The 27,065-nt window shown below is 37.6% G+C and overlaps 1 protein-coding gene across 1 annotated transcript in view; it reads left to right on the forward strand.

The window, feature by feature from the left end:
* The window catches only part of GRM8 (glutamate metabotropic receptor 8), a 343,040-nt gene that overhangs the window by 32,416 nt on the left and 283,559 nt on the right, over positions 1-27,065 (forward strand). The window contains exon 2 of the mRNA XM_062601411.1: positions 26,710-26,926. Coding sequence (XP_062457395.1) covers positions 26,710-26,926 — 217 coding nt within the window. The remainder of the gene's footprint in view (positions 1-26,709; positions 26,927-27,065) is intronic.

Here is a 27,065-nt window from a genome sequence, read left to right on the forward strand (position 1 = left end):
ATTAAAATGATCTGAAACTGAACAAATTCAAATAAATTTTTATCCCTTTTATAAATTACCCAGTGAGTTATTTTTTCTAACTGGATTTTGAGTCATTATCATAGCTTTCAATTAAAATTCCAGTAGAAAGACTCAGGAGCTATTCAGGGAAAAAACTATCAAAAGATATTATCTCTATCTTGTAAACAAACTTCAAGCCAACATGACGATTTAGCAGACAAGCTGCCAGAATGAATATCTTGCCACAAAGCTCCTAGAGATATCACTGAATAACCGTGGTCAGCAGATTTGCAGTCTTTTCAGATTTTTGAAATAATCTAGCTGAAGGCACTCCTGAAGCATGGATCCACCTTGAATAGTTAGTTTATCCATCGTGGCCTGCTTTGCAGTGGTTCTGGGCCGTCAGCTGTCCTGTTGTGATGACCAGGCTCACAAAAATCAGGCCATTTGTCTCAAGTGGAACACACATAGGGATGTCTTCTGAGACAGGTTCTTGTATTTTGGTGGAACTATGATTTGAGTTATGTGATATAATAAATAAGACTGATGTGGTTTCCCCAAGTATCCTTCTGCCATTTCCATTTGTGCAGTCTACTAGAACCTCTACAGACAGAAGGGAGGGCTGTATCTGAAAGAGAAGGGAACTTTAGCGTCTGTTTTGGAGCAGATGTTCAGCATCATGTGCTACCCAAATTAGCTGGCCATCAGCCTCAACCTTGCTGGAGTCAGCTCCTGTCCTAAAATTTGGAAGAACAATCCTTTCGAGTAGGAACTCTTGCTGAGAGACCTGTGGATTTATTAATTACAAATCAAGCTGAGCTGTCACATGAGCCTTCTGTTCTTGGGTTCAAAGCCATAAACGTTTTCACTTAGTACTGATTCTCACTGAGATCCTTCATAGACTTTACTCCTATAACACATCCATGGTACTTAGGGAAGTTTGGAAAAGTATTTGCTGTAGAGAAGCGTAGTGGATTGCTAAAAAAACAGAAGAGAGAGTAAATGTTTAGACTAGTAGTGGATTTTCAGACTTACTGAACAGACTAGAATTGTAACTGGTAAGTCAGGTTTGAAATGTTTAGCGTTTTTTGTTACCAACATTCAAATCAGTGTAAGTCTGTCTGGGTCATCCCCAGCAAGGCAGTGTGCACAACTTCAGAGCACATAGATTTAATTCTATGTAATGTGATGCACACGTTTTCCACTGTAGGGCCAGCTCTGCTCCTGCAGCAGCAGCTAATGAAGGAGAAATGAACAGTGATTATAAGTATACTGAGAGGGTATCTCCAAGGAATGGGGAATCTCTGCCAGAAATGCTGCTATCTTTCTGCTTTCATGTTCAAACCCTAGTACAGCAAGCAAGGAAAAGCTGGAACAGTAAGGAATGGTGCCCTGGCAACAGCTCAGTGCAAAGAGAGGACAAAGAGGGCGGTAAGTGGCTCAGAGGTTGAATTCTCCAGGCAGTATCCTGCAGAGATTTCAGCACAGCAGCGTGTGAAATATCCCGGCTACTCTCACTCTACTGAAAGGCTGGTCAAATTTGGATGAGTCAGCTTAGCTATTTTAAAATTATGAGTGTTTGATGTTGAATGAAACATCTGGAAAGGTCAATTGATCAGTCCCTCAATCAATATTGATTCTTGCCCCATCCCAAGAACCAAGAGGTGCTTTGTTTAAGTGGGTCCACAAAATGCCATTACACACTAAGGTCATTGCAGCACTCCATAACAAGGTATGACCTTCAGTAAGAGTGACCAAAAAAAATCACTGTGAGAGAGCAGGAAATCTCAGTCTCTAAGATCATCACAAATTAGGAGATAGGTTGAAACTGTAATTCTCTAAAAGTTTTCTTTAATTTGGGAAGCATTTGCCTTCAGACAAAAAATCCTGATCTGAGCACCTTAAAATGTGGCTTAGTGTGCAGTCTGCACTGCAATTTAAAGGTCATCATTTTACTTCAAAGATAAAAACAAGAAAGGATTTCTAGGCAATGGAATAAAACTTTCTCAAATTCTAATCATTGAGACTTTTGGAAGAGTAAAGACTGTTTCACTCATAGTAGCTTTGCATATTGAGTATCTTTAGAATCAGGCTGTTTTAGCTTAATTTCTAAATTGAATACATTTCATATATCTAATTTTATGCACGCAAGTTTGAAAATGTTGATACAGGCTGATAGATTGTAATTTCTTCTCACAGCACTGTAGGCCAGATCCTGTTCTCTTATCCTATCTGAGCCAGAATGCAAGCACATGAATTGCACTTACATCTCTGACAGCAATCCAGCCCACCTACTTGCGTGCTTAATCCCTTAAATACATCCCTGTCTGGCCTAAAAGTTCCTGTGGTGTCTAAAGTTAGCCTCTCATGAGAACTCAGAAGTGTTATGTTCTAGAGAGATAGATGTCTCAACTTTATGGCTATTTAGGTTATGTTATTTTCTGGTTAACACCCAGAAAAGCTGCCGAAACCAGTCAAGTGGGCCAAGCCACAACTAAGGGTGGTGGCAACTTCTAAATAACAACAAGGTGACTAAAACACTTGTCTGTGGATGGAACCACGTGGGGTGGTGGAGGAAGAGAAAAGGGACACTGGAGTCCCTCAGCCTGACCAGGATCTGGCCACCCATTTCCTGTGCTATTGGGAATGGTTGAACCCCTGGGGTTGGGGGATGCTGGGTGAGAGGCAGTTGCACTTCAGCTTGCTCTTCATCATCTGTGCAAGTAGGAGTGCTGGCTTCGCAGGGAGAAAGGAACTGGGACAGCAGGAACCTAACTTAAATTAAGATGAGTTGGATGACATTACCCATAGTCAAATGTATTTCTTTCCCTAATGGTAATGTCATACAAAATGAATAAATATTTCCAGGAGCAAGATCCTCCTTCCTGGATGGCACCCAGCTAGAAAGATGGGTAATCTGACCCCTCCTCTCCTCTCTCAGAGCACCATACTGCTTGATGGCTAGGGCACTGGCCTTAAAGTAGATGTGTTCAAACCTAGTCACACCGATTACACAAAGTTCAGCAGACACTAGAAATATATAGACACCAGTGCCTAAATTAGTCATTCTGGAGGTGGGTTTATATTCTGTAACAAACAAACAAACAAACAAAAAAAAAAAGTAGACAAAAATAGTGTAAAGAAGCAAAGAAACAAATTCGGAATATTAACTATGCATTAACAACATTTTGGATATGTAATTTAAAAAGTTCAATGCTTTTGTCTAAAAAGCAAAACAACATAGAAACCCTTGAGCATTTATGAAACTTTTTAATGATACGATAAGTGAAATTAAAGTCTGTTCGCAGTATCTGGTGATTTTCAGCTACCAATGCATGTGCATATTATCGCTGCTATTGTTTTGGTAAGTAGTCACACTGACTGTAACTTTTGCAGCCTTGTCATGTGAGAAAGAGTTTTACTGTTCCTACAAGCCAGTCTTTGCTGTAGCCACCATTACAATGTTTTATTTCTTACATTTCTTCTTATTCATTCATTCTATAAATGAAAGAAAGGACAATTCTGTGCATGATTTTTGGAATGTATTTCTAGTAGTAGGTAAGAATACAGGTTTTCTCAATAGGACATTATACAAGAAATTTGTACAATAAATATGCAACACATCCTTTTAATAAGTTGATTTTGATCTTATGATTCCTATAGTCTAGTATTCAAAGTGGGATACTGTTTTCTGCAGTGAGGCAATCCCTATGACTTTTGGAAAGAATCAAAACCAGAATTCTCATTAGTTTATGAGTCATAACGTTGCTTCTATGTCTAATTAGATAGCTAGTATGAGTGAGCACCATAGACTGAAATTGACTGTAATTTTATTTTGATTGATAAATGATTCATTTGCTACAGAATAATAATAAAAAAACCCATAAAAATAAAACAAGTATGATATCAACATTTGGGCACCAGCAACTACAGCTTGTTTGGATTTTTGTGGTGAATGTTGACTTTCTTTATTTTAAAATGATGACTTATTGAAACAAACTTTTTAATGGCAGTGTACAGTTTTACTAAAACTCTCATCCTGAAATATTTTCCAGATCTATTAAGGAGTTTCTGAGCTTCTGCACACATATACCTTCCAAATCACCTCCAGTCCCATTTGAGATATCAGTGAGTCATTTTTCAGTTCCTAGTTAGAAGCATGTAGAAGCAGACATTTAAATTTCAGGTTTTCAGATCTTAGAAACACCTTACATGCTAAACCATTGATTCATTTTTTGTGGAAAACTTAGACAAATCTTGTCTCCATCCTGAAGCAGAACAGGAAACATTTTGAATCTTGAAATTATAAGTGGAATATAGAGAGACCTTTTCCCATCCAGTTCTGACAACATCTAGTTGTAAAATATTTGAATAAGTATGTGCTTTAAAATGCTATATTCATTTTCTTCAGCATTGTTAATGGTTTTCCTTGGGGGTTTTGTAATTATCTTCAACTGTCATCATCCATACTGCTAATTGCAAAGATTTCTATATTGATAATTTCTTTCTTGCATCTATGCACCCACAACAGAAAAAAGCCCAGTTCATATATAAAGAAAATCAAATAACAAAAGAGAATTGCCTCCCTAATCCAAATGGCACGTGTAAGAACAACAGTCTTTGCCACAGTGCTAGGAAATATGGCTATTTACAGATCTTATGCTACAAATTATGGTTTCTTGCATTTTTAAAATAAATATAATTTTCCCAAATAAAAATCTTTAGACTTACTAAAAATGCATGCCATTGCATGTATGTGGGACATATGAGACTACCTTTACATGCTAGGCCTTTACACATTAGGCTAAGCAGTTATGTGTTTAAAGGATTATGTACATGAGTAAGTAGGCTGGATTGCTGCTGGAATTGGGAGTGCAATTCCTGTACTTGCATTTTGGCTCAAATAGGGTTTAAGAGAACAGGATCTGGCCTACAATCTAAATTGTTGTGTGTCAAGAAATCACAGTCTATCAGTTTGTCTCATAATTTTCGATGCAGAAAGTTAGATGCATCTAATATATTCATACAGAGTAGTAAACTGAAATGGAATCACATTACATAGAAAAGTCTTGAGCATACTCAGTATTTTATGGATTTACACTTTCCTCCCTTTTTCTACAGTGCCAAGAAGACTAGTATTAATGTTGCTGTAATTCTCTTTATACCATGTTGGCATAAAGAGGTAAGCAAGCCAAAGTTTGTAAGGGAAAGCAGTACTTATAGCTTGAAGCTATTTCTATTTCAGCCCTAAAGAAGGGTTGCATGCACAAAACATGGCAATTTTTTTTAGCTGAAGCTATATGCCTGAAATATGATTGATCTGCCGAAGCTGTGATGTTTTCTGAATATCTGTACTGGATGTTTATCTCTGTGCGCTAATCTCTTTATTCATATGCCATAGTAAACACAGTCCTTTCCCACTTTCTGCTTTTGCACTCTTACCTTGTCTCCCTAGGGAGCGAAAAAGCTTTCCTCAAGAGATGTAGTGGCAATAAGAGGATAGTGAGAGAACAAATAGATTAGCGTGGAAGAGGCAAACACAAGCAATCGAGTCTGTTGTGGGCATATAAATTGAGATTTCTTAGGCAAGAGGATATCTCAACAGATGTATTCTTAGCAGATAACGCAAGGGGTGTGAAGATGAGACACATTTTCGGTAACTTTAGAATGTTTCTGATAACTAAGAACTCCGCAGGGGCAGCAGTCCCTGAGCGAGGCAGAGCCCAAAGCCACACACGCAGAACGGCACATGTGTAATCACATCTGCAAATCCTTGCAGGCCAGTTGGCTGACAGGGTCTGGTTTGCAGAGCTACAGTATGATTATTTCTCAGTAACTCTACGGCACATAAATCCCTGACTTCTGACCGTTATTTGTCGCTATTACCTAATCAAAGCACAAATGTTTGCAATAATTGTGATAATGGAAACGTGTAGCTTTAGAACCATTGGCACACAGCCATTGGTTCCAGTTTTTATTTTTGTTGATGAGAGTCAGTGAGGAGCAGGGCTCAGCTCGCTGATGGGCTGTTCTTGGCAGTGACGAAAGCCTGGCTTTGGGCTCTCGTATGGGGAGGAAGCACAGGTGTTGTCAAGAGAGTCATCTCTCAGAAGCATTTTACCAAAAGCGTTTTGCCAGAGGCAGTCTGCTTAGCAAGAGATTCGTCTAGGGAGGCATTCCCTGGAAACATTTTGCCTTGCAGGGGCTTGTCTGTGGAACTGCTCCCTTGAGGCTCTTACCAAAGCATGGGAATGTATTTGTGTCACAATCCTGATGTTTTAAAAATATATACAATTTTTGTATGATTTTTTACTATATATATGCATACATATATATGTACAAAAATAAAAGACCATACAATGACTACAGTCTTAAGCCTACTAATGTAACCTATGTCATAAACAGATTTCTCCAACCACCTCTTCAATTTATGGTCTTTAGTGATGTGCTAGCCTCAAAAATGGCCACTTCACTTTTTTCAGCTGGAGCAAATCCACTCCTACCTCATCACACCCCAGACTGCATGTATAGAGTCAGAATTGTTCTACACTCAAAGCATTTATACAGCTCTCTTTACTGCTGATGGGAATCACACATATCATGAAAGCAGAAAGATAGTATTCTACATTAAATTCTTCCAGGGAATAGAACAAAAATAAAATTCATATTCTCATATTGAGCTTTGTATTTTTCTTAAAAATGATCTTCTGTGTGAAACGCTCATGATCTTCTGTGTGAAATGCTCTATTGTTTTTTGCAGTCTTTAAAAGCTCGCCTGTCACCTTTTAGTGAATATGAAACATTGTTTTGTTTTTATCATTTGATGCTTTGCAGAAAACGTCTATGCATCTGATGACAATTACTAAGTGAAGCTTGCAAGTGAAATGTGCACCTGGTAGCTTTGCTTTCTGGCTGGTTTTACAGCAAGTTACTGTATTTCACTGATTTCAGCAGCCTCACTCTTCACTTAAATGCTTACAAATGGAGAATTAAGTAAAAGCTTTCAGAGTAGGAAAGGAGCATCCCCTTTTGGGGATTGCGGCTTCTGAACTACCTCCTGGGCTCTAATCTTCGTGGTATTTAAATATGTGAAGTCAAGGAGACAAATCATGTGCTCAGAACTAGGTACCTAGTAAAAGTCTTTGCTGGAATGGACTCCTAAGGGCTTTTACTCCACTCCCTGAAGTGGCTGGCTGTAGATAATGCATTAATTTAGGAGGCAGAGTACAATCAAAAGTCAGGGAATTCTCTTTCCAGTGTGCTGTGTGGGAGCTGTGTTTTAGACAGCTGCATCTTTTTACTGCCACACCATCATCTTTTGCGAGATTCTCTTGCCCTATTTTCAGAAGTTTGCCTTGAAGTACTACTGATTTTCTTTGGCCTTGACTATTATGCATTATAAATGTGATTTGCTTAGAAATTTGTAATGCCTTTTTATCAGCGGTTGGTATGACTGTGCAGCTGTTTGGCAATTACATAATATGGAGCTGAGAAGAAACTTCAAGATGTGAAACATTTGTAGGGAGGTTTGGTAATTGAAAAACACCTGGGCCAAAAGTGATACCTCAAATACTAAAAAATGGAAATAGATTTGTCTCTGAAAATGTTATGGTGGTTTTGAATGTCACTGCATTTGAAGGAATATCCACGAGGAGAGCACTGGAATCAACATTGATTTAAAACATATCTCCTCCAGTAGAGACAATTAATTTTAAATGTTATCTGTTTAATTGCTTGTTATGCCTAATTAAAAATGGTAATTTATATGATTGATTTGTAGCATACTTAATATGTTGATTTATTAAAAAAAAATACAGAAATTTGATTTGCTGTTTCAAAGATTGGAGATTTCTGAAAACATCTCTTTCAAAATATTTTTACCTTGGGCCAAATTAAGGCCAATTTGGGAATCACAGAATTACAGAATCTTTGAGGTTGGAAGGGACCTCTGGAGACCGTCTAGTCCAACCCCCCTGCTCAAGCAGGGTCACCTAGAGCACATTAGACAGGGTTGCGTCCAGGCAGGTTTTGTGCCAGAATGGTAGTTGCAAGGGTGGAATGCAAAATAATCTGAAACAATGTATTTTGGAGGAAGGAGTAAATGCTCATAAAATTAATAAAACATTCTGAGAGCTGTTTAATGTAGCAGTATTTAAGAAAAAGAAATTGATTAGATGAGGTGGACATTTTCACAAAGAACATCTTGAAGTGATGTGGAAAGGGCAGAAATAGAGATAAGGTTTTCCATCTTTCTTTGCAGATATGATATTGACCTTTTTAGCTGGTTGATGGTGGTGGAACGCATGTGTACTTTTTTTTTTAACAAATACATGAACAGCATGATGCAAAATATGTTGCGTTTCCTAGATGGCAAAGACTGTGATTCTCAGTAAGGCTCTACTTCTATATATGAAAAAGAAAAGGAAGATATGGAAGGCATCTTCACTTTCCTAGAGGTCTCTAAAGACAGTGCTGCCCCTGGTGTATCCCCAGAAATTGGGCATTAGCAGAGAGAGGCTCACACTTGCCTCATCTTATTTGCTACCTATATTATGGGATCTAGATCAGGATGTGTGGAAGAGCCTTACTAGGGCAATTTTAACCATTAGGGCTGCAGAGTGGAGTAGAGCACTCTTCGGATGGTAACTGGACCTCACTTTAAGCCATATTCTATTCCTGCATTCTGTGTATGTGCACATGTGCATATTTCAAGAAATCATGGAGGTTAGTATATGGGTGAATGCAAATCCCTCTATTTCTGCTATTGCAGCATAATATACTTACATTCACATTTGAAAGTTTCTTTCATCATTTTCTATGGAGTCTTTCATGTCTGTTTGCTTTTTAAAGCTGTAATGTTAAAAATGCAGCTAGCAATATCTTGTAAATCTTTTTATCATTTTCATGATTTATTGAATGAAATCTAATATACCTTTTTCCCCATGGGAAGTCTTAGAGAAAATAACCCCAGCAGCTGACTGTGCAGCTGCAATTCCTAAGGTAACAACAAAATCTGTACAGGTTTAGGATCTTGCATGTTTGCACTGATTGTATTATATTTACTTTCCACTGTTGGGACATAGAAAAGGACTAAAATTAGGTCAGATAATGCCTACTTGCATTTAAATTCTAAATTTAAATGAGAATTGATACAAATATTTGCTGCCTCTTTGGTAAATAAATATCTGGATATTTTTGAGGCTGTCACTTTAATCTTGGCTCCATCTATAGTCACTGGAAACAAATGGTTCCACTGGAGCAGCAGAGGTTTGTCAATCCATTTATGTGTGAATTGCCCACTGAAGGTGTCTGTCTTTCTTCACTGACTACAGAGACTGGCTAGGACAACTATGTTCAAAACCCAGTCATCTTGCCAGTAAGGTGGGATGAATGCAAGCCATAGTGTCTGGGAAGAATACACTGTTTTCTAGTTCAGCTTCCTGCTCAGATCAAGGTCAGCTATGAGATCAGACAAGGTTGCTCAGAGCTTCATCCAGATGGGTGTTGAAAACCTCCAAGGACAGAGAGAGACTGCACAGCCTCCCTGGACAGGCTGTTCCACCGCATGACTGTCCTCATGGGGAAAAGCTCCTTATATTAGTCTGAACCTCCTTTGTTTCAACTTACATCCGTCATCTCTTGTCCTCTCAACATGCACCACTGTGAGGAGACTCCCTGTAGGCATTGGGAGCTGCTGCTCAGTCCCTCTGCAGCTGTCTCTTCTCCAGGCTGAACAAGCCCAGCTCCCTCAGCCTTTCCTCACAGAGTAAGTGCTCCAACCCCTGATCATCTTGGTAACCCTATGCTGAACTTACTCCAGTTTATTCACATCTGCCTTGTGCACCGTCCCAAATTTGGGCACAGTATTGTGGATGTGGTCTAATGAGTGGTGAGTAGAGATTCACTTCTCTCAGTCTATTGATTGTGCTTCTGCTGATGCGATCCAAGAAGATTTTGGCTCTCTCTGCTGCCAGGGCATGGCTGGCTCATGTTCAGCTTGCTGTCTGCCAAGACCCCAGGGTCTTTTCTGCAAAGCCACTCCCCAGCCAGTCAGGCCCAGGCTGTATTACTGTAAGGGGCTGTTCCTTCCAAGATGTAGGACATTGCATTTGTCCTTGAATTTCATGAGGTTTGTGCTGGCCCAGCCTGGATAGATCCCTCTGCAAGACAGCCCTGCCCTCCAACATATTAATTGCTCCCCCCTTCTCACCAACTCCTCCCGGCCCGATTTGGTGTCATCTGCAAACTTGATGAGAGGGTACACCATTATCTCAATGACCTGGAGGTCTTTGGTAAAAATGTTAAACAGGATAGTTCCCAGGATAGACCCTGTGGTACTCTATTTGTTACTAGCCTCCAGATAGAGTACAGCCCTTTAATCACAACTCTTTCTTGATCATTTGACCAGATTTTCTTCTGTCCATTTTTTTACCCCTCTGGGCTGACCAGCCTCTGAAGAGTTCACTGGAGTGACTAGCCTTTTTTGAAAGTAAATGCAATATTATCTTCCCTCCTGTCATGGGGGATCTCCTGGATCTCCCCAATCTTTCAAAGATGTTAGAGAGTGATCTTGCAAAGATATTGGCCATTTTTTTCTGTACTCAAGAATGCAGCCCATCTGGGTCCATGAATGTGCACAGGTTGATTTCTTTCAAGTAATCTCTTGATTTTCATCTACTGCTTGAATCCTTTCACTTAGCATGGAGGCTTGGGAGACCTTACTGGTGAAGACTGAAATAAAGAAGGCATTGAGCATCTCAACCTTATCTGTGTCTGCTGTTACTAAATCACTCATCCCATTCAGGAATAAGCCCACATTATCCTTGTTCAGCATTTTGCTGCCAACATATTGGAAGAAGCCCTTGCCCTTGATGTCCCTTGCAAGTTGCAGCTCTAGGTGAACTTTGGCTTTTGTTACTCCATCACTACCTGCTCAAGAAAAGTTTTTAAATTCCTGTAGCTTATCCCTGCTTCCTCCTCCTCTATACTGCCTCATGCTAGAACTCCATGAGCTGCCTGCTAGCCAAGCTGGTCCCCTGACACTTATCATCAGTAGAGGCCAGTACAGTTTTCAATTGCTACATTCATCATTAAATATCTTTATCTAATTTCTAATCTCAATTTTTTCTAGTTTCCCCATTTTTGCTACTGGATAATGTCATGATTTTATTTTATAAGGAAATAAGTTTTCTGACAATAAAAGATGCTAATATAGCATACAATCAAATCACCCCTTGATCTTTAGCTGTTGAATTCACTCTTAGCTCAGCTGAAAGGTATTACCATTAAGAAGCAGCTGTACTAACAGGTGACTCATGTAAGCAAGTGGAAATTATTAGCATATTTAGGATATAGGAAACTTTCCCTGAAGCAAATATAATTAGGTATTAGAGCAAAGATAGTTTTTGGAAAATTGCTGAAGATGTACTTAGTTGGGGAAAAACAGTGTTTTTTCTTAATGTTTGAGCTAACAGCAAAATTCATGGAATAGGTAAGTTTTGACTATATGGAGCATCTGTTGACTAATCAAACAGGTATTCCAGACTCTACCTCACAACTATTGTTTACATTGAATGTTTATAGTCACTAGCATGATAATATATTTTTTACATTCTGGGAAAGAGTTCAGTATTTACCTTGCTCCTTTTTGCATCTGAAATAGAAAAATTAACCCATTTTGGCTATATGTCAGGAATTCATTATTAACTAGTAAGTTTGGACATATATATATATTTTTTTCTTAGACTTTATTTTGCCAGCAGGTATGAACAGACGTGAGATAAGATGTGGAAATTGATGCGGTGTGAGAAGAATCTCAAGTGCCTCTTATTTCTTGAGAATATGTAGGCGTGTATATAGAAGCTTTAAAAAAGATGTGGTGTGTGAGAAGATCACATTTCTGATCATCTGTTTGATTTTGATTCTTTAGCTGCTATTTTCAGGTAAAATTCCATGATTATGAAAAGCTTCTTTGACTTTAACAAGCACTTGAATAGTGAACTTATGGAGTTTGGAGTCTGAGCCTTATTTTCTGAGTAGTCAATTCAGGCAACAAAGGAAATGCATTAATCTTGCTTTGTAGATTCAAGAATTATCATAAGAAAAAGCCAATACTCACATCACTTGAGAGCCTGGCTGTTGATTGTATTTCTAGAGGTTTACAAAGATGAGATTCCCAAGTCTATGGTAAAATGGTAGCATGGAGACATTCCAGTAATTTTCATGAAGAAAGACTTCTTGCTAGCCCTTTCTAGGTTGTGTACATTCAACCTGTAAAGCAAAGGTCTGAAGAGAGTTTGTTGAAAGAGCATTTTCTTGTTTGTTGTTAGGAAAGGTTGTGAAAACTCTAATAGTTTGCTGTTTGAAATAATCAGTCACTCCTGGAGGAGGGCAAAAATCACCATATGAAAAAAGCAGTGGTAAAATGTGGTTGGCCTACTCCTTGTGCAAAGACTGGGATCAGATCTTATGTCTAGCCATCTTCCAGTATTTGCAGAGCTCTTCTATGCCTCTATAACCTAATCTGTAGGCCTTGGTACAACAGTACTACCTATGCATTTAGTGTCTCAGTGGTGTCCCTTTGACTTGGAGGAAAGTAATTGTACTGTTTCAAAAACACTTTTTTTCTTTTGTGTAGTTTTTTTTCTCCTTCTTTTAGATGGAGTCATGACCTGCAAACCAGGGTACTATAATATGCTATGATAATATATATAAAGCATTTCTCATATGATCCTAAAGGACATAATGAGTACATGGCTGTACTATGGCACCTGAAATACAGGCATAGAAGAGTATTTAACTCTTGCAGTTCCAATAAATGCGTAAAACTTTTACTTCTGCTATAAAGAGTGAAAAAAAATTTAGTGAGCTTCTTAGCCTGCTGTTGCATTACAGCCTTGTTCTTGCTCCTTCGAGGCAGGTGTGCTAGGCTGCAGAATGATGCTTTGTTCCTTGTTTTCTTCTTGAGGCAGAAAAAGGCCTTGAACCTGTAGTGAGAACTCTAACTGTGGATTAACTCCTCCGGGTTGGAGGCTAGGGGATTTTCCTCATCTGCAAGAACCTCAGGATCGTCAGCCTGAACATCCTCCAGAAGTGAGGAAGGGATTTTCACACGCACTAATCCCAAGCCTCTGAAGGAAGTGGTGGAGGTTTGATCCTCCTACTTAGTGTTTCTTTATGACCATTACACTGGCTCACTGGAGAGCATGTTGCGTCTTGTGTGTCCTGTTCTTATCTATGCTTCCCCACGCAGTGTCTTGGGAAGTAAAGCACTAAACTTGAGGATATGGGTTTCTGCAGCCATCTAAAAACAAGGTTTTGCTCTAATCAGTTCCGTGATCCCACAGGCTCTTGAGATCTAACCCTTAGGTTTGTATTCAGGCTGAATATAGCTAAGACATCTCATCTTGAAGCTTAGTTACGTAAAAAATTTCTAGACAATGTTTTTTTTTCTTTTTTTAAAAAAAGTGAATTGCCTTATGAAGGTGCTCTTCTCTCTTACACCATGGGTTATAGAGGGACTTTATGGCTATAGGCTACTAACATAGGTATTGAATATAGTTCTATTTTTATTCTTATATGCTATGCACAATATTCATCTCTATATATAAAGAAGTAATTTGAAACTATCATTTCTCTTTGGAGTCTTATTGTTGTGACATCTGTGTATATAAAAACAAAAATTTTCATCTCTTGAGCAAAACATTGTTATTTGCTGGGTCAGCCAACTTAAGTCAGTAGAATGGATGTACATTATGAAGAGTGCATATGGGGGAAAATGTGCAGAAATGACATGCAAGATTGACATACAAATGTATAGAAAATTTCATTCAATTATATGACGATTCTATCAGATAAACGTCTCTTACCCTATCAGAGAGTGAAACTGCAACTCTGATACAGGGAAGATATAAAAAATTATTTTGGAAACTTTTACATAGCACTGTTGGACCACTTATCTGGCATTCAGATGACAGTCTGAGAACTGTAAAGGTGTTTTGGGGTCTGTTTAAAAAAAATTTGTTTCTCAGAGCATTTGAAGTTCTGTGACTGCATGTACCCACAAAGACTGCCATTTTGGCAACTAGCTTATTGCTGGCCTCATTGCCTAGGTGTTTGGCACTGAAGAAAATATTATTTCAAGACCAGCTTCTGGAGCTACCCCAGCTCAGGGGCATTACAGAGCAATGCAGTTGTGTTCTGTTGTACTTGTTTCTCTGGCTTTATAAAGCTCAGCTGCATGAAGTCCTGCTTCTGGGGCAGGGTGGCAGAATCCCCTCCATTCCAGTCTTGCCAGTGTCTCAGTGTTAGGGCAGACCATTGAGACACACGGTTCAGGCTATCCAGATACACTTTGGCTCCTGGTCTAAGCTATTCTGCAGTAGTCTCTAAACTAGGGGAAACACGTTTGAGGGAGCCCTAAGCAAAGAAGGGCTCTTAGCTAAGAGTGGGGATGCAAGTAGATGGATGTGGGCTCTGGCAACTGGCTTTTCTTAAAAACAAGTAGCCAAGAGCAGCTGGAGCTGCTAGCATTGTCCTTTTCTCTAGACATCTTTTAAGAGTGGTGTGAGCCAGTTTTGTGTGGGACATGGCTCCGAGTTATTAACTACAGTGTGTTCCACCTACACCAAAGAAATGCAATTTTGTCGCATCTCTCTATTTCCTACTGGCTAGCTCAGGAAGCATCATGTGAATTCTGTTCCAAGGTGCTTAACGTCTCTGTATGTTGCATAGACTGCCCACGTGCCAGACGGAGTCTGCAAATTCAGTTCCAGTTAAGCTTGATGCTCTGAAGCCTTTATGATAAAAAAGTAAATTCTGCAAACTGTAAAAGAGAAGTCAGGTGAAAGACATTAGAAAAAAAGTGCTTCAAAGTAGTGAATATCTTTTCTGATTTATTATTTTGAGATATGTAGATGACATTTATGTGGGGGAAAATGTTGTTTTCTTTCAATTGACAGTTTTAGACCAACTCTTTCAGTGCCTGAAAGAAGATAGGTGACACTGATATGCAGAAATATATTTGTAACTGATTTCAATAAGTGGAAAAAAAATTGAACTGAATCAGGTTCAACATAGGCTGACATTCCCATGCCACTTGTCGTCAGGAGCGTCCACTCAGGCTTTTGATGTCTCCAATATTTAGTCAATGTACTTGACACTTTGATAGATATAAGTGTAATTTTACTTTTGATGGGGTCTTTTAACATATGCAGCAACAGATTGAAGGAAGAAAATTTCAAAATAAAATATGTTTATTCATCAAAATCTGCTATAGTATTCAGAGGTGGTGCAATGGTACTCTAGTTGCTAGCACAAATCATCTGTGCACAGTGTACAAAATGGGATTTCTTAAGGCTGTGCAGTGTATTGGTGCACTGAATACTATAGCTATAGACTTGAAGACAGTGCTATTCTTTTAAAACAAACTGTAATAAAACTAGATCCATAAAAATGGGCGTTCTACTCATTTTTCAAAAGTAAAATCTTCAACAGTCTGAAGTGTGTAAATGCTCTTAATATTTGGCCAGAGCGGGACCAATCGGTTTCTTGTTTGATCTGCATTAACACATGATATATTTCACAGAACTTATTCTTTATGTGAACTCTTTCAACCCCTTCTAGGTAAAAGCAAAAGCTTGTCTGGAGCCTCATGGTTGAGGTTTCTTTTCCTGGCTGTGGAAGTGCCACATGGCCTGTGCTGATAACCAGAGGTGTGAAGGCGGGCAGAGGAGTGGCTTTTCAGAGTAGTGGAAAGCGGTTGCCTGTGCACATTGGTAAGATGTCTATAGTCAGAAGCAGAAATATGGGGCATCACTGAAACTGGAAAGCTCCACTAGTCATTTTTTCCCTAACTTACTGAGAGCTCCTCACACCCTCTTCTTTCAGCATCCTGCTGAACCACTGATGTACTGTGTTCATGGTAAGGGTCAGACTTACAGGATCAAGTTAACTGAAGAGGACTTTTAAGAGCGCTCCAAAGGGCTTATATTTTGTGTAAATATTTTGGACTTAGAGATATAGGAGAGTAACAGCTAGAGAGGAAATCTCCATCACAGTAGCCAAGAAGGCTAAGGCGAGCGCTCAGGCGGAAGGCTGTACAGTGGTGATAACAGTAAACTGATTTATACTTAAATTGCAATGAACAAAACTAGAGGAAAGGAGAATTTTCAGAAATTATGTGAATTGCTCTTCCAATTGCTTTTCTCCTACACCAAGCATTACTATTGCTGACATCGTGGTTGTGCTGCCAGTACAGTTGGAGGGTGAAGGCAGGTGTGATGGGGAAGGAAGCCTTGGTTGGAAGATTGGAGAAAAGAGTAACCTTGTCCAAGCTTATTTCATGGAAGAAAGGTTCCCCTTTGACCTTTCCGCTGGTCCAAGCGGAAACACTGAATATTCGTTAACAGTCAGCTGCCAAATAGGAGAAGCAGAGCTGGAGCCAAGAAGTCCAGGTCAGGTGTTTAGGTGCCAATGCTCCTCCTCACAGTTCAGTCAAGTTTGTGGCTGAGGAGGTAGTAGGGAGTGAGAAGAGGTAGGGAAAGCCAGGAGCGAAGGAAGAGATATCTGGGAAGAAAGATGTGCATGTAGGGAGTATATTTAAAATACAGAGAGGGTAATGAGTGGCAAATATAAGTTGTTGAAAGAAAAAAGAAACTACTCCAGGTTAGAAGGAAAAGTGACTGCCTGCGACTATGCACACACATATACACTGAAATATATAAATATAGATTTGTATAATATTTAAACTATAATATATATATATATAAATATTTTGGGGAGGAAATGGGGAGGGTGGTAATAGTCTACTTAATCCTGAACCCATATTGATAAAGTCTCTTTCCTTGTGCACTGAGACTCAGTTATTTTTTTCGAACAACCAAAATTGTAGATAATATTTATATGCCCTTTTTTTAATACTGCAAGGCTGGGATTTTTCCAAAGGGCTAGGGACAATTAGGCTGATGGAAGCCAAGTTGTCCTTTTGAGAACTCCAGCCTCTGACCCCATTAAACACAGGAAAACCTAGGTCATTCCTAATATTTGAAGTTGCTCTGACCACATAATGAGTTTACAGGGGAAAAAAAATACCCTTCCTGTTATAAGTGAATTCTTTGTTTCCAGTGTACCTGTCCATATCATGGAGTTTAGATATTTAGGTATTCATAACTTCTTAAAATTCTCTAGGATCTGTAATGGGGGTGACTTCCTCTGGCCAGCTGAGGGTGAAGGTGGTAATTACAGTCCTACTTTATAGATAGATTTTTATATGTGTAGTTGTGCTCTCACTTGGATCGCCTGGATTTTCATCTCGTTGCCTGCCATGATGCTTTTAACAAGATAATCCATGATTTTTATGTGGTGATAAATCATGGTCAGCGTTCAGTTTACATCAGAAATTGGAATGGAAATCTGATAATGACAAAGCAGAACATACATCACCATATGATGTCCAGGGACTATGCAGAGAAGGATGCTACCCTACTATTTTAAAAATACAGTACAATTTGAATAGAAAGTAATGCTTTGATATCACTCTTATGGACCTCAGAGCTTAATTCCCAAATAACTGCCAATCTTTTGATTTGGTGTGTTTTGCATTTTGCTTCAACTTTTCTACCAGCAATGACTGGACTCAGCAATTCATCCTGGTAATACAGGTATCATTTAAATATTTAAAAATGGCTTAGGACTGGCTCTTTTCTTCTAGGTTAAAAACTCAAAGTAAAATTGTTCAACTGCAGAAGCTGACTTTATTTAAAAAAAAAAATCTTTCATTTCTCTTCTCTAACTCTATAATAATTGGATTGTAAAACAACATTTTAATCCCTTATGACTTTGCTATATTCCAGAAGGAATCTCTAGCTGTGGTGAATTATTAGCGTTTCTTAAATGCCCTCTGATACGAGAGAAACATGAAGCTTCCTGTAACAAGTCACATCTCTCTGGCAGAATGAACTGTTAATCAAAAGTAGATTTCCCCCCTCTGGTCAAATGAAGCCGCCTTCTACTATAATTTCTTGGTACCTCAGGATATTCTGCCCAGCCACTGGCTGGCCTTTCATATGTGATGACATGGATATCTTAAGACATCAGTGTGAGGCAGACAAATTACATGGAAATTACAGAAATCTGAGTCTTTTGGAGTGGCAGATGGAGTGTAAGCAGTATAACCTGAAACACCTGGAAGCACCCACTAAAGAACTGGGCATGTATTTGGGCAAACAAGCCCAATCTGCATATCTTTACAGCTCTCCACAGTTGTGAATAAGACAGGATTTGCTTTCCCTCCTCCTGAAATTTTTTCAGATACTTGTGTTTCATAGCATAAAACTTGTTCTGCAGATGATAGAAGGCTAGTTAGTATTTCTGTTCAGCCAGTGGCATAAGAAGAACTGGCTTGCAATATTAAAAAGTGAATGCAAAGAGCAGAACTGTCTATTAAGCAGAACACCTTTTCTTATGTGTCTTGTTCCCTGTAATCAGAAAATCTCTTGTACGCACTTGCGTATTCTCATGAGTGAGTCTCTGAAGTTGACTGCAGTGCTCTTTATGGTACTTATTAGTAAATGAATTCAAAATAAACCTGATTCAGACAGAAGAATACTTCCTAGCTACTAGGTAACTTTATTACCACTGAAGAAGAATAATAAAGTCAACTTCTAGTTCAGATTAAAAGTAATGCACATCTCTCTCTACTTTCTCAAACTAATCTGAAGCCATTACAGTTCTTGAAAGCAATGACATGACTAGCCCTAATGAGGAAAATAGGGCTAGAAAGGCTTTGAAATAGCAGAGTTCACATTGTGCTCAGCAGAGCTTCGCAGAAGTCTAACATTGATACACATAATTAAGTGTGGGTTTCCCTGATAAGTAGAAAAAGAATTTGAATAGCGTAAGTCCCTAAAGCTGTCTGACCATCCTTGGCTTCTCATTTGATTTGATGATGGGCAACATAATAAACTGTGAAGGAAGAGCTAACTGCTGTTCTCAAGCTTAAGATTCTCCCTCTCTGTGTGATGTGGTCTCTGTGTGAATATTACCCATTTGATCTACTTTCTTATTATTCAATGCCTGGACCTCAGCTGGATTTGAAATATTTAGAAAGAGCTTGTCTACAGATGGTGGATAACTTAATGCACAACTGCTTAATGTAGTTGATTTTCAGAGAGGCAAGAAAACAGGATTTAAAGTGATGTGGAAATACAAGAATAGAGCTCCCTTACTGAGAAAATGCCATTGTTAAACATTTATCAATAGACGCTCTTGCACAGAACATAGATGACAGCTCAAGCTGTCCTGTAGATGGATTCCCATCCTCCTGGAGTTGCACAGCAATGCACAGTGTGACAAGATCTGCTTCAGCTGTAAAAATGTTCATAATGCGTAAATATCCTTTAATGTTTTTGCCCTAAAGTGCATCGCAGAGCACAGAGACCTATACTTTCCAGAGTGCTGAATTTGTTTTCTAGATGCTGCATCTATTATGGGATTTGGGATTGTGATATTGCAGTACTTTTTTTTTTCCTGTAGTATCCCATGTGTGTAATTAAAAGTAATGACCTTTAATGAGTCCCCGACCTATTTCAACCTACTGAAAAGAAACAACTTCTCAAATTCTAACACTATATATTATATAAATATCTCTGTCGCATCCTGTTCTCCAGAGCAGCACAGCAGCTCACATAAACTAACATATCCTTTCTGTAACATGTCTGGTTAGGCTTTATGAAACATATATTCTGGCTGATGATGATAGAATACAACAATATAATCTTTAATATTTTTGCATGCCATAATCTGACATTAGACAATTACTTTTATTAAATATAAGAAATTAATTTCTCTAAGTTAATGCAGTTTATACAGAATGCCATAGTGCTGGTCCATTTGATCACCAGAGATCACCTTAGAAATATATAGGTAGGATAAATCACTTCTGTTCTTGTGGTTGGAGAAAAAAATGAGAATATCAGTAATGAAGGATGACTTGTTTGATATTATCTTCACATCGTCACTGTGATGGTGGCTGCATCTTCCTCTATGATTTTTCACGTATGAGGCCTATCTATGGTGATTATAGAAATAATTGTTAGCAATAAACAATGCTGCATTCTTCTTCCACTGTTCATTGATTCTTGGCTATGTCCTTCTCTCAAGAAAATCTCAGTGCAGCTTACTGAAGATATATTTTTGCTCAGGTTCAAGAACCCAGAAGGCAACTGATGACAATACAGGTAAAGTAAAGCCAGAGAAAAGAGTAAAAGGAAGTGAAAAGAATTTTTACGTATCATGTTCCCTGTAATCAGAACACCTGATCAAAATAATCACCTTTTACACCTTAAAATTTTTAGATATGTGATGGATCACTTTTGTGATTTGGGGAAGAAAATACCAGTAGCTATGTTGGATTTTACCACAAAGACCTTATTTTTGAACAGCTATGTATAAACATATAAATGTCTTCCAAAAAATTTGAGACTCCTACATCATTAGCTCCTCATCATTAGGTGTCTAAATTGTGAGCACCCTTGACAGGAAACAGTATGATATTTACTGTAAATAGAATGATTTAGAATAGTTCAAATAGATTAAAAAGTTCTTATATTCCAAGTGGAATCAGCTAATGGCAGCCTTCAGGTTATACTTATGCTCTTCCCCTTTCTAAAACTTTTAAACTCTACAAATTTTTTTATGCACTTCAAATCACATTTAGGCAAAAAGCATAACTTTTTTGTTGTTTTTGCTCTAGTTGATTGAATATATAAATTATATATAAATATTATACAGATTATAATTATATAAATTATATAAATATATGAAGTATTTTTTTTCAGCAAATTTGTAGTAGCTCCTGAAGAAGATACCTTCGTGGATGCACAATGACTACTGCTTGACAAAAGTCCCTCAAACTTTATCAGTCCTTAATGTAAAGAGAGAGCATAAGCATCTACTTCTAAATAAATATAATTCAGAACTATACATTTCTATTTATTGGGAAAATATGTTGTGACAGTTTGCTCCTCTTGAACTTGAGTTGGAAAGAACTTGAATCGGAAAACTTCATATGGCACACTTAAACTTTTTCAGGATATTATTTCTAGGTAGTTTATAGTCAATGGAGCAGGGAAGGCTTCATCCTTCTCAGCCACTCTGAGCATTGAAAGGGGCATCTCATATCTTTGAAGACATTAGAGTGTTAATGTGTTGCATGTTGCCAAGATGATCTACTGTTAGTTTAGCTTTGAAAATGAATGCAACTAGGTCTCTTATGACAATATGAGTGATCTATTCAGTTTTTCTCATAGATGGAGAGATGAAGACATTGCAAAAGAAAAAACTAATATTGATCATTAACTGTCCACAGATGTCTTGGTAGTGAGATGTAGCTAAAAACTGGGACTGTGAGATTCAGCAGAAGATGTGTAGCTCTTTACAGTCTTGTCTGCATAGTGTACATATATTTAAATTCTTCTCCCAAGCTCCTTTTATAGTCAGTGAAGGGAAATAGGCAGTTTTAGGGTGTGAATAATCTCCTCCTACAGTTAGTAACAAACCAGAATCTTTTAAATCTTGTTTGGTATAGCACAAGATGTCATTAAGTCTCATCAAACTCTTTTGAATCTTGAATATCTACCCTGAATGCCTTTAACATTACTTTACCACAGAATGGCACATTCTTTGAAAGTGAAGGCAGGCTAAGATGTTCTGGCTGATGATAATTTACAAATATGACTAACTGCTAAAAGATATTGACCTCAGCTCCTGTCCAGCAACTGTTCAATATCTAGGCCCTGAGGACTCATTTCACTGCTGTGAATTTTTTGTGCTCACAAAGAATTCTTTCTTGCAGTACAGAAGAGGGAATAAAAATCTTGAAAAGATGGAACCATTAATGATAGAAATTTAAAATTCAAAATATCACCAAGATGAAAATGTGTTACCACAGTCAAATTTTATTTTGAGGTTTTCTTTGTAAAATATTTTGCAAGCTTTATTAGTTGGTGTTGAAATGCCAATTGGTATTGAGCAATTGCTAACCTCAGGTTTATTGACTTCAATCTGTTAGCTACAATTACTTTCTATTTTTAAAGTACTACTGCTAATATTCCCCTCCTGCTCCCCCTCATCCCCCAAAAAAGATGGCTTCTCAGTGATGTGAGAATGAAAAAGGGAAATAATTTTAACATATCAACTAGCATTTTAAGTCCTATAGTAATAGGATCGAGTAGGTAGTGAAACTGAAGATGTGAGTGACTTAAGCCTGTTATGCTAGGTTACTGTTGTGAATATAACTCATAATCAGTAATGTTCAAAATTGCTGGTGACTTCTTTCTGAGATCTTTTTATGAGTTTAGTTCATTTCACCATGTCTGCTATTCTGCTTCCTTTACCTAAAAGGCTATATAAAGGAATATAGCATTTAAGATCAGTAACTGATACTTTGAATTGACAAATGTAGCATGCAAATGGATTTGATAGCTCAATAAAATAAGGATCCATTGAACTCTTGCCCCAAACTTGGGCAGAATATCACAGAAGAGGAGGCATGCTAAAAGCTGCCTGCTGTGATGAAGACCCTTTCCTGGAAGGGCAAACTGAGCCGCATAGTTTTCTCTATTGCTCTCAGAATAGCACCTCTATACGTTTGGGTTTGGATCTCAGCATTGGACTGACCAGAACAGATCCAGAGAAATACTCCTCTATGAGGACTGGAAGTGGTTACCACCTCACTAAAATAAGTGAAAAGTTACCTTATCTGCTCTTGGAATTGCTGAAGTTCCCCACACCTTCTCCATTAGGAAGTAAAAGTCTGTTCTGTAGCACTATTTGGGTAGGTATTTGACTCAAAAGTTGTTCCTGCTTTGCAGTGGTGGTCGATCACACTCTGTGCAGAGTTAGTTCTGAAACTAACTGCTTCTTCTGGCTCTAGAGCTCTCCTTCCGTAGGATTAGACAAGATTTTAAATGAACTTGGTGATGTATACAAAAAGACTGAGGAAAATTAAAGACCATGCTTGACTGTTGATTTTTGGAATGAAGCTACCTTGAACACTTAGCCTGTCTACTTAGGGCAATTATATTTCATTTGCCTTTTATGTTCCAATCTTTTTTTTACTATGGGAAAACATTTTCTTATGCCAATGACTTTGGATAATAGAATGAGATGAAGCCACCACTGACTTGGATTAAAGGGCTGAGGGACTGCTGCTAGTTTCAGGAGTAGTTCAGCATGCAGCGGGATTTAGACCAATATATACTAAAACTGGATATTATTTCAAACCCACAGCACCATGCTATAATTGTCCGTGAAATCCTAATGGTAGGATTTTTAATGTATCAGCTCAGATTAAAAAAAAAAAAGTCTAAAATAACGCTTCTACACATTTATCTGTATAATAATTTCGAGTTTATCGTGTGCTAAAGTTATGGACTTTACCCACATATTATAGGTCAATGTAGGGCAGTGACCAAACCACAGGTTTGGAAAGAATACGAAAATATAATATCAATGAACGTTCAGATATGAATGTTTTTGGCCATTGGCAGCGAGTATGACAGCTATTGTGTGACAACAGATTCAAATGTAGTTATATAATTCATTTTTGAACTTTTTTTCTCCCCAAAGGGAAATATTATTAACAATACTATATAGTATTTAAGTTCAAAAGTAATGTTGTATTTTGTATTTAATTTTGAAAATTTGAGAAATTTAGAATGAGAAATATGAAAGAGAACCCCCTTTTACAAGTCTCTTTCAAAATGCAAATTTACATCTCAAGGGACCAATAAAACTTAAATTATAAATACAGACTGTATTTAGGGAGTTCTAAAAACACATATTACTGAATTGATAGAGCATAACAGTTCCCTTGCTTAGGCAACATTATGCTCTATCTTGTAAAATGTACTTGGGGACATGTGAATGCTTTATTAAGCCTACAGTCCATAACTGGAGTTGTTGTATTTTAATGTATATATTTTTCATTCATGGATTATTGAACCAGTAAATTCTAACAATTTGTCCTCACACCAAACAATTTCTTTGAGTGTTGCTCAAAGTCTTTTCAGTAATTATGTGATGCTTCAGATCCTCACCTTTTTAAACTATTTTCCAGTGCCTCCCTGTGTATACGTGTTACGTGTCTAAAAGCAGGCAAGGGAGGAAGCTGTTGTTCACTTTTGCATAAAACACTTTACAAAGGCAAATCTGCAAGATATTTCTGGAGAGGAGAGCTGCAGTTTTGGAGAGAAAATTCCTGAATGTGAGGTGCTGTCCACAGCCATGAGGGATGTATATTAGAAGGAATAAGGAAAATAGCTAAATATCGTTCCATTCTGTGTGGAACGTGGTTCTCGAAGCTTAAGCAAACACTTTCTTTATGGCTTCCTATTCAGAGTAGCTCTCCTTCACACAGCATATTGTCCTTTCTTCTTGTTGGAAAGTTGGCAGAGGGCTACTAGGTGTGCTCAAATTCAGTGGTATTTGGTTTGGACTGTGTTTCTCTTCCATTCGCTTCTAATGTTGTTTGAAATAACTCTCAGGAAGAAACTGAACTACAGAGAGAGAAGTCAAAAAGTAACATCTTTTCTCCACGTTTCTGGGGGCCCCAAATAAGTGATATTCATAGTACATAAAATATTTCTATTGATCTAAAACATCTCATTGCTATGTTGTACCAACAGCTCTAATATATATCTAGGCTATGTCATCCATCTCATGCCTGATGATAAACAAGAACTGAGAAGGTTAATGGGTATAACTCTGTGGTCTGGATGTAAAGATTTTTAACAACAGACTGTGTAAAGCTAAAAGATCGTTTAAGGATGTTGATTTCGTGAACATTATCTTCAACAAAGCAACAACCCGTCGTATTGGCGAGGTGGCAGCTGAGAAACAAAACAAGTAAAATGACAAAGGTTGCTTTTATTTTATTTTTTTTCATCTGCAAAAAACCCACCATTTTAGAGAGTAATGGAACAGATTTTGAAAGGAAATGATACATGCTGTAAAAGTACATAATTTTGTGTATTATTACAGGTAAAAATCTGTTCTCTGTAAAGAAATAAAGATATTTCAAACATTTATGGAAGGAAAGGGAATTTATACAAAGTACACTTTCTAAAGAGAGTTCATGTTCATCCTTTATTTTTTACTTAGTGTATCTTTGTTTTGTTAGGAATACTTATTTCCAGGAGACACAACCTTTAACTTACTTTTCCTATTATTCTCCTTCTCCTTTTTTTCTGTTCTCCCTCTTGCTACATTTTAGGTTATTTATTCTGAAGCTTTTCTATGAGTAGAAGTTTTCTTAAAGAAGAGTATAGCCAAGATGCATTTTTTTTTTAGTTGTTGTGTTTTCTATCTGACTGAGAAATGATTTTGCCATCCTTTAAATTTTAAAATAACTATACAATATTTTAAGGCTATAAGAGCCTATGCTATTTCTAGGGGTAGGGCTAGTGCCCAGACTCTTTAACTCTTTGAATCTCATTAATTTGCCTTAAATTAGCTTTATTTATTTTATTTTTTTTTGAGTTTGTATTAATGCTGAAACACTGTACAGGATCCAACTGTTGCATTTGGTCCTTCTACTATAGCATTTAAAGTGACAGTGGTAGTTATTAAATCACCTATGATCTGGAATGAGTAAACTCTGGCTCTCAACAAAAATTATAAATTTTGCAACTCTCTTCAGACTATTTTTTCTTGAAGACTAATTTGTGTTATAAGATATGAATTAAGCACCTGTTACTAATAATTATAAATATAATGACAATACATATTTGAGATCTGTCATTTCAAGCTACTGAGAATTTCATCAGTTTTATTTTAAATCAGACAGTCATTCCCATTTTAAATTATCGTAAATGTTAGTTAAACTTTCTTTCACCAAAATGCTCTTCAGAATAAAACTGCATGTTGCCTGTGGACATCTTTTTCTGAAAATTCCCGAACCATTTCTTTCAGATAACCAAGTTAATATAGAACCATCCCAGATTCTTTATTTTCTGTGAAATTACTAATTTATTTTAAAATATATATATATTTTAGTTATCTAGTATTTTTTCTTTCCACAAAGAAGATTGTGGTGTAGGGCCATAAACCTTCTGTGTGATCCTTCTCCTTTGTATGTGTGTGTGGTATATGGGCAATGTTTTTTTTGGTATTAACTGCATAGTCTGAATATTCTTAAGTCATGCACAATACCATATTGAAAGTGGAAAATTTAAAAAAAAAAAGGAAGAAGAGACTTGAAACATGAAAAGAAAACACAGGCATGTACATACATACACAAAACAATGAAATGGAAATAACACTTTATTGCTCAAATTAAGTATAACATTGAAGAATCATAGTAATCAAAATTGTGACCTTTTTCCTTTGTATAGTAATAGCAGGAACTCCCTCCCCTCACCTCTCTCCTATCACAGCTAGGATCGAAAAAGTTGTTATACTTATGTCAAGAATCATGACATCTGGAGAAAAGCAGAATGCATTATTTCTGAGAGTGAGTGTTATGCAATAAGATTTGACTGACATTTTACAAAATTTGAGATGCTTTCTGATCAGTAGATTTAATTAAACAGAGATATTCAGTTCTGCGCAGTGCCTGTGCATAATCTATTTTAAGCTTTTCAGACTTACAAGTATAGAGTGGAAAATGATATTAGATTGGCCTGAATTTACTTGTCATTTTATTTGCAGATACCTCAAATCAGCTATGCATCTACAGCTCCAGAGCTAAGCGATAACACCAGGTATGACTTTTTCTCTCGAGTGGTTCCACCTGACTCCTATCAAGCTCAGGCCATGGTTGATATTGTGACAGCCCTTGGATGGAACTACGTGTCGACGCTGGCTTCTGAAGGAAACTATGGAGAGAGCGGTGTAGAAGCATTTACGCAGATCTCGAGGGAAATTGGTAAGTGCACCTTTATCAGGTTTTGTATTTATAGCTGACAGGTTGCGAAGCATGACTAAACATCGCCTAGGTCTACGCAGAATGATCTGAGCACCTGCAGAGGCACAACCTGGACGGAAGTGAAGTATTTCATGGATGA

Source organism: Rhea pennata, chromosome 1, assembly GCF_028389875.1.
Source record: "Rhea pennata isolate bPtePen1 chromosome 1, bPtePen1.pri, whole genome shotgun sequence".
NCBI classification, from domain to species: Eukaryota; Metazoa; Chordata; class Aves; order Rheiformes; family Rheidae; genus Rhea; species Rhea pennata.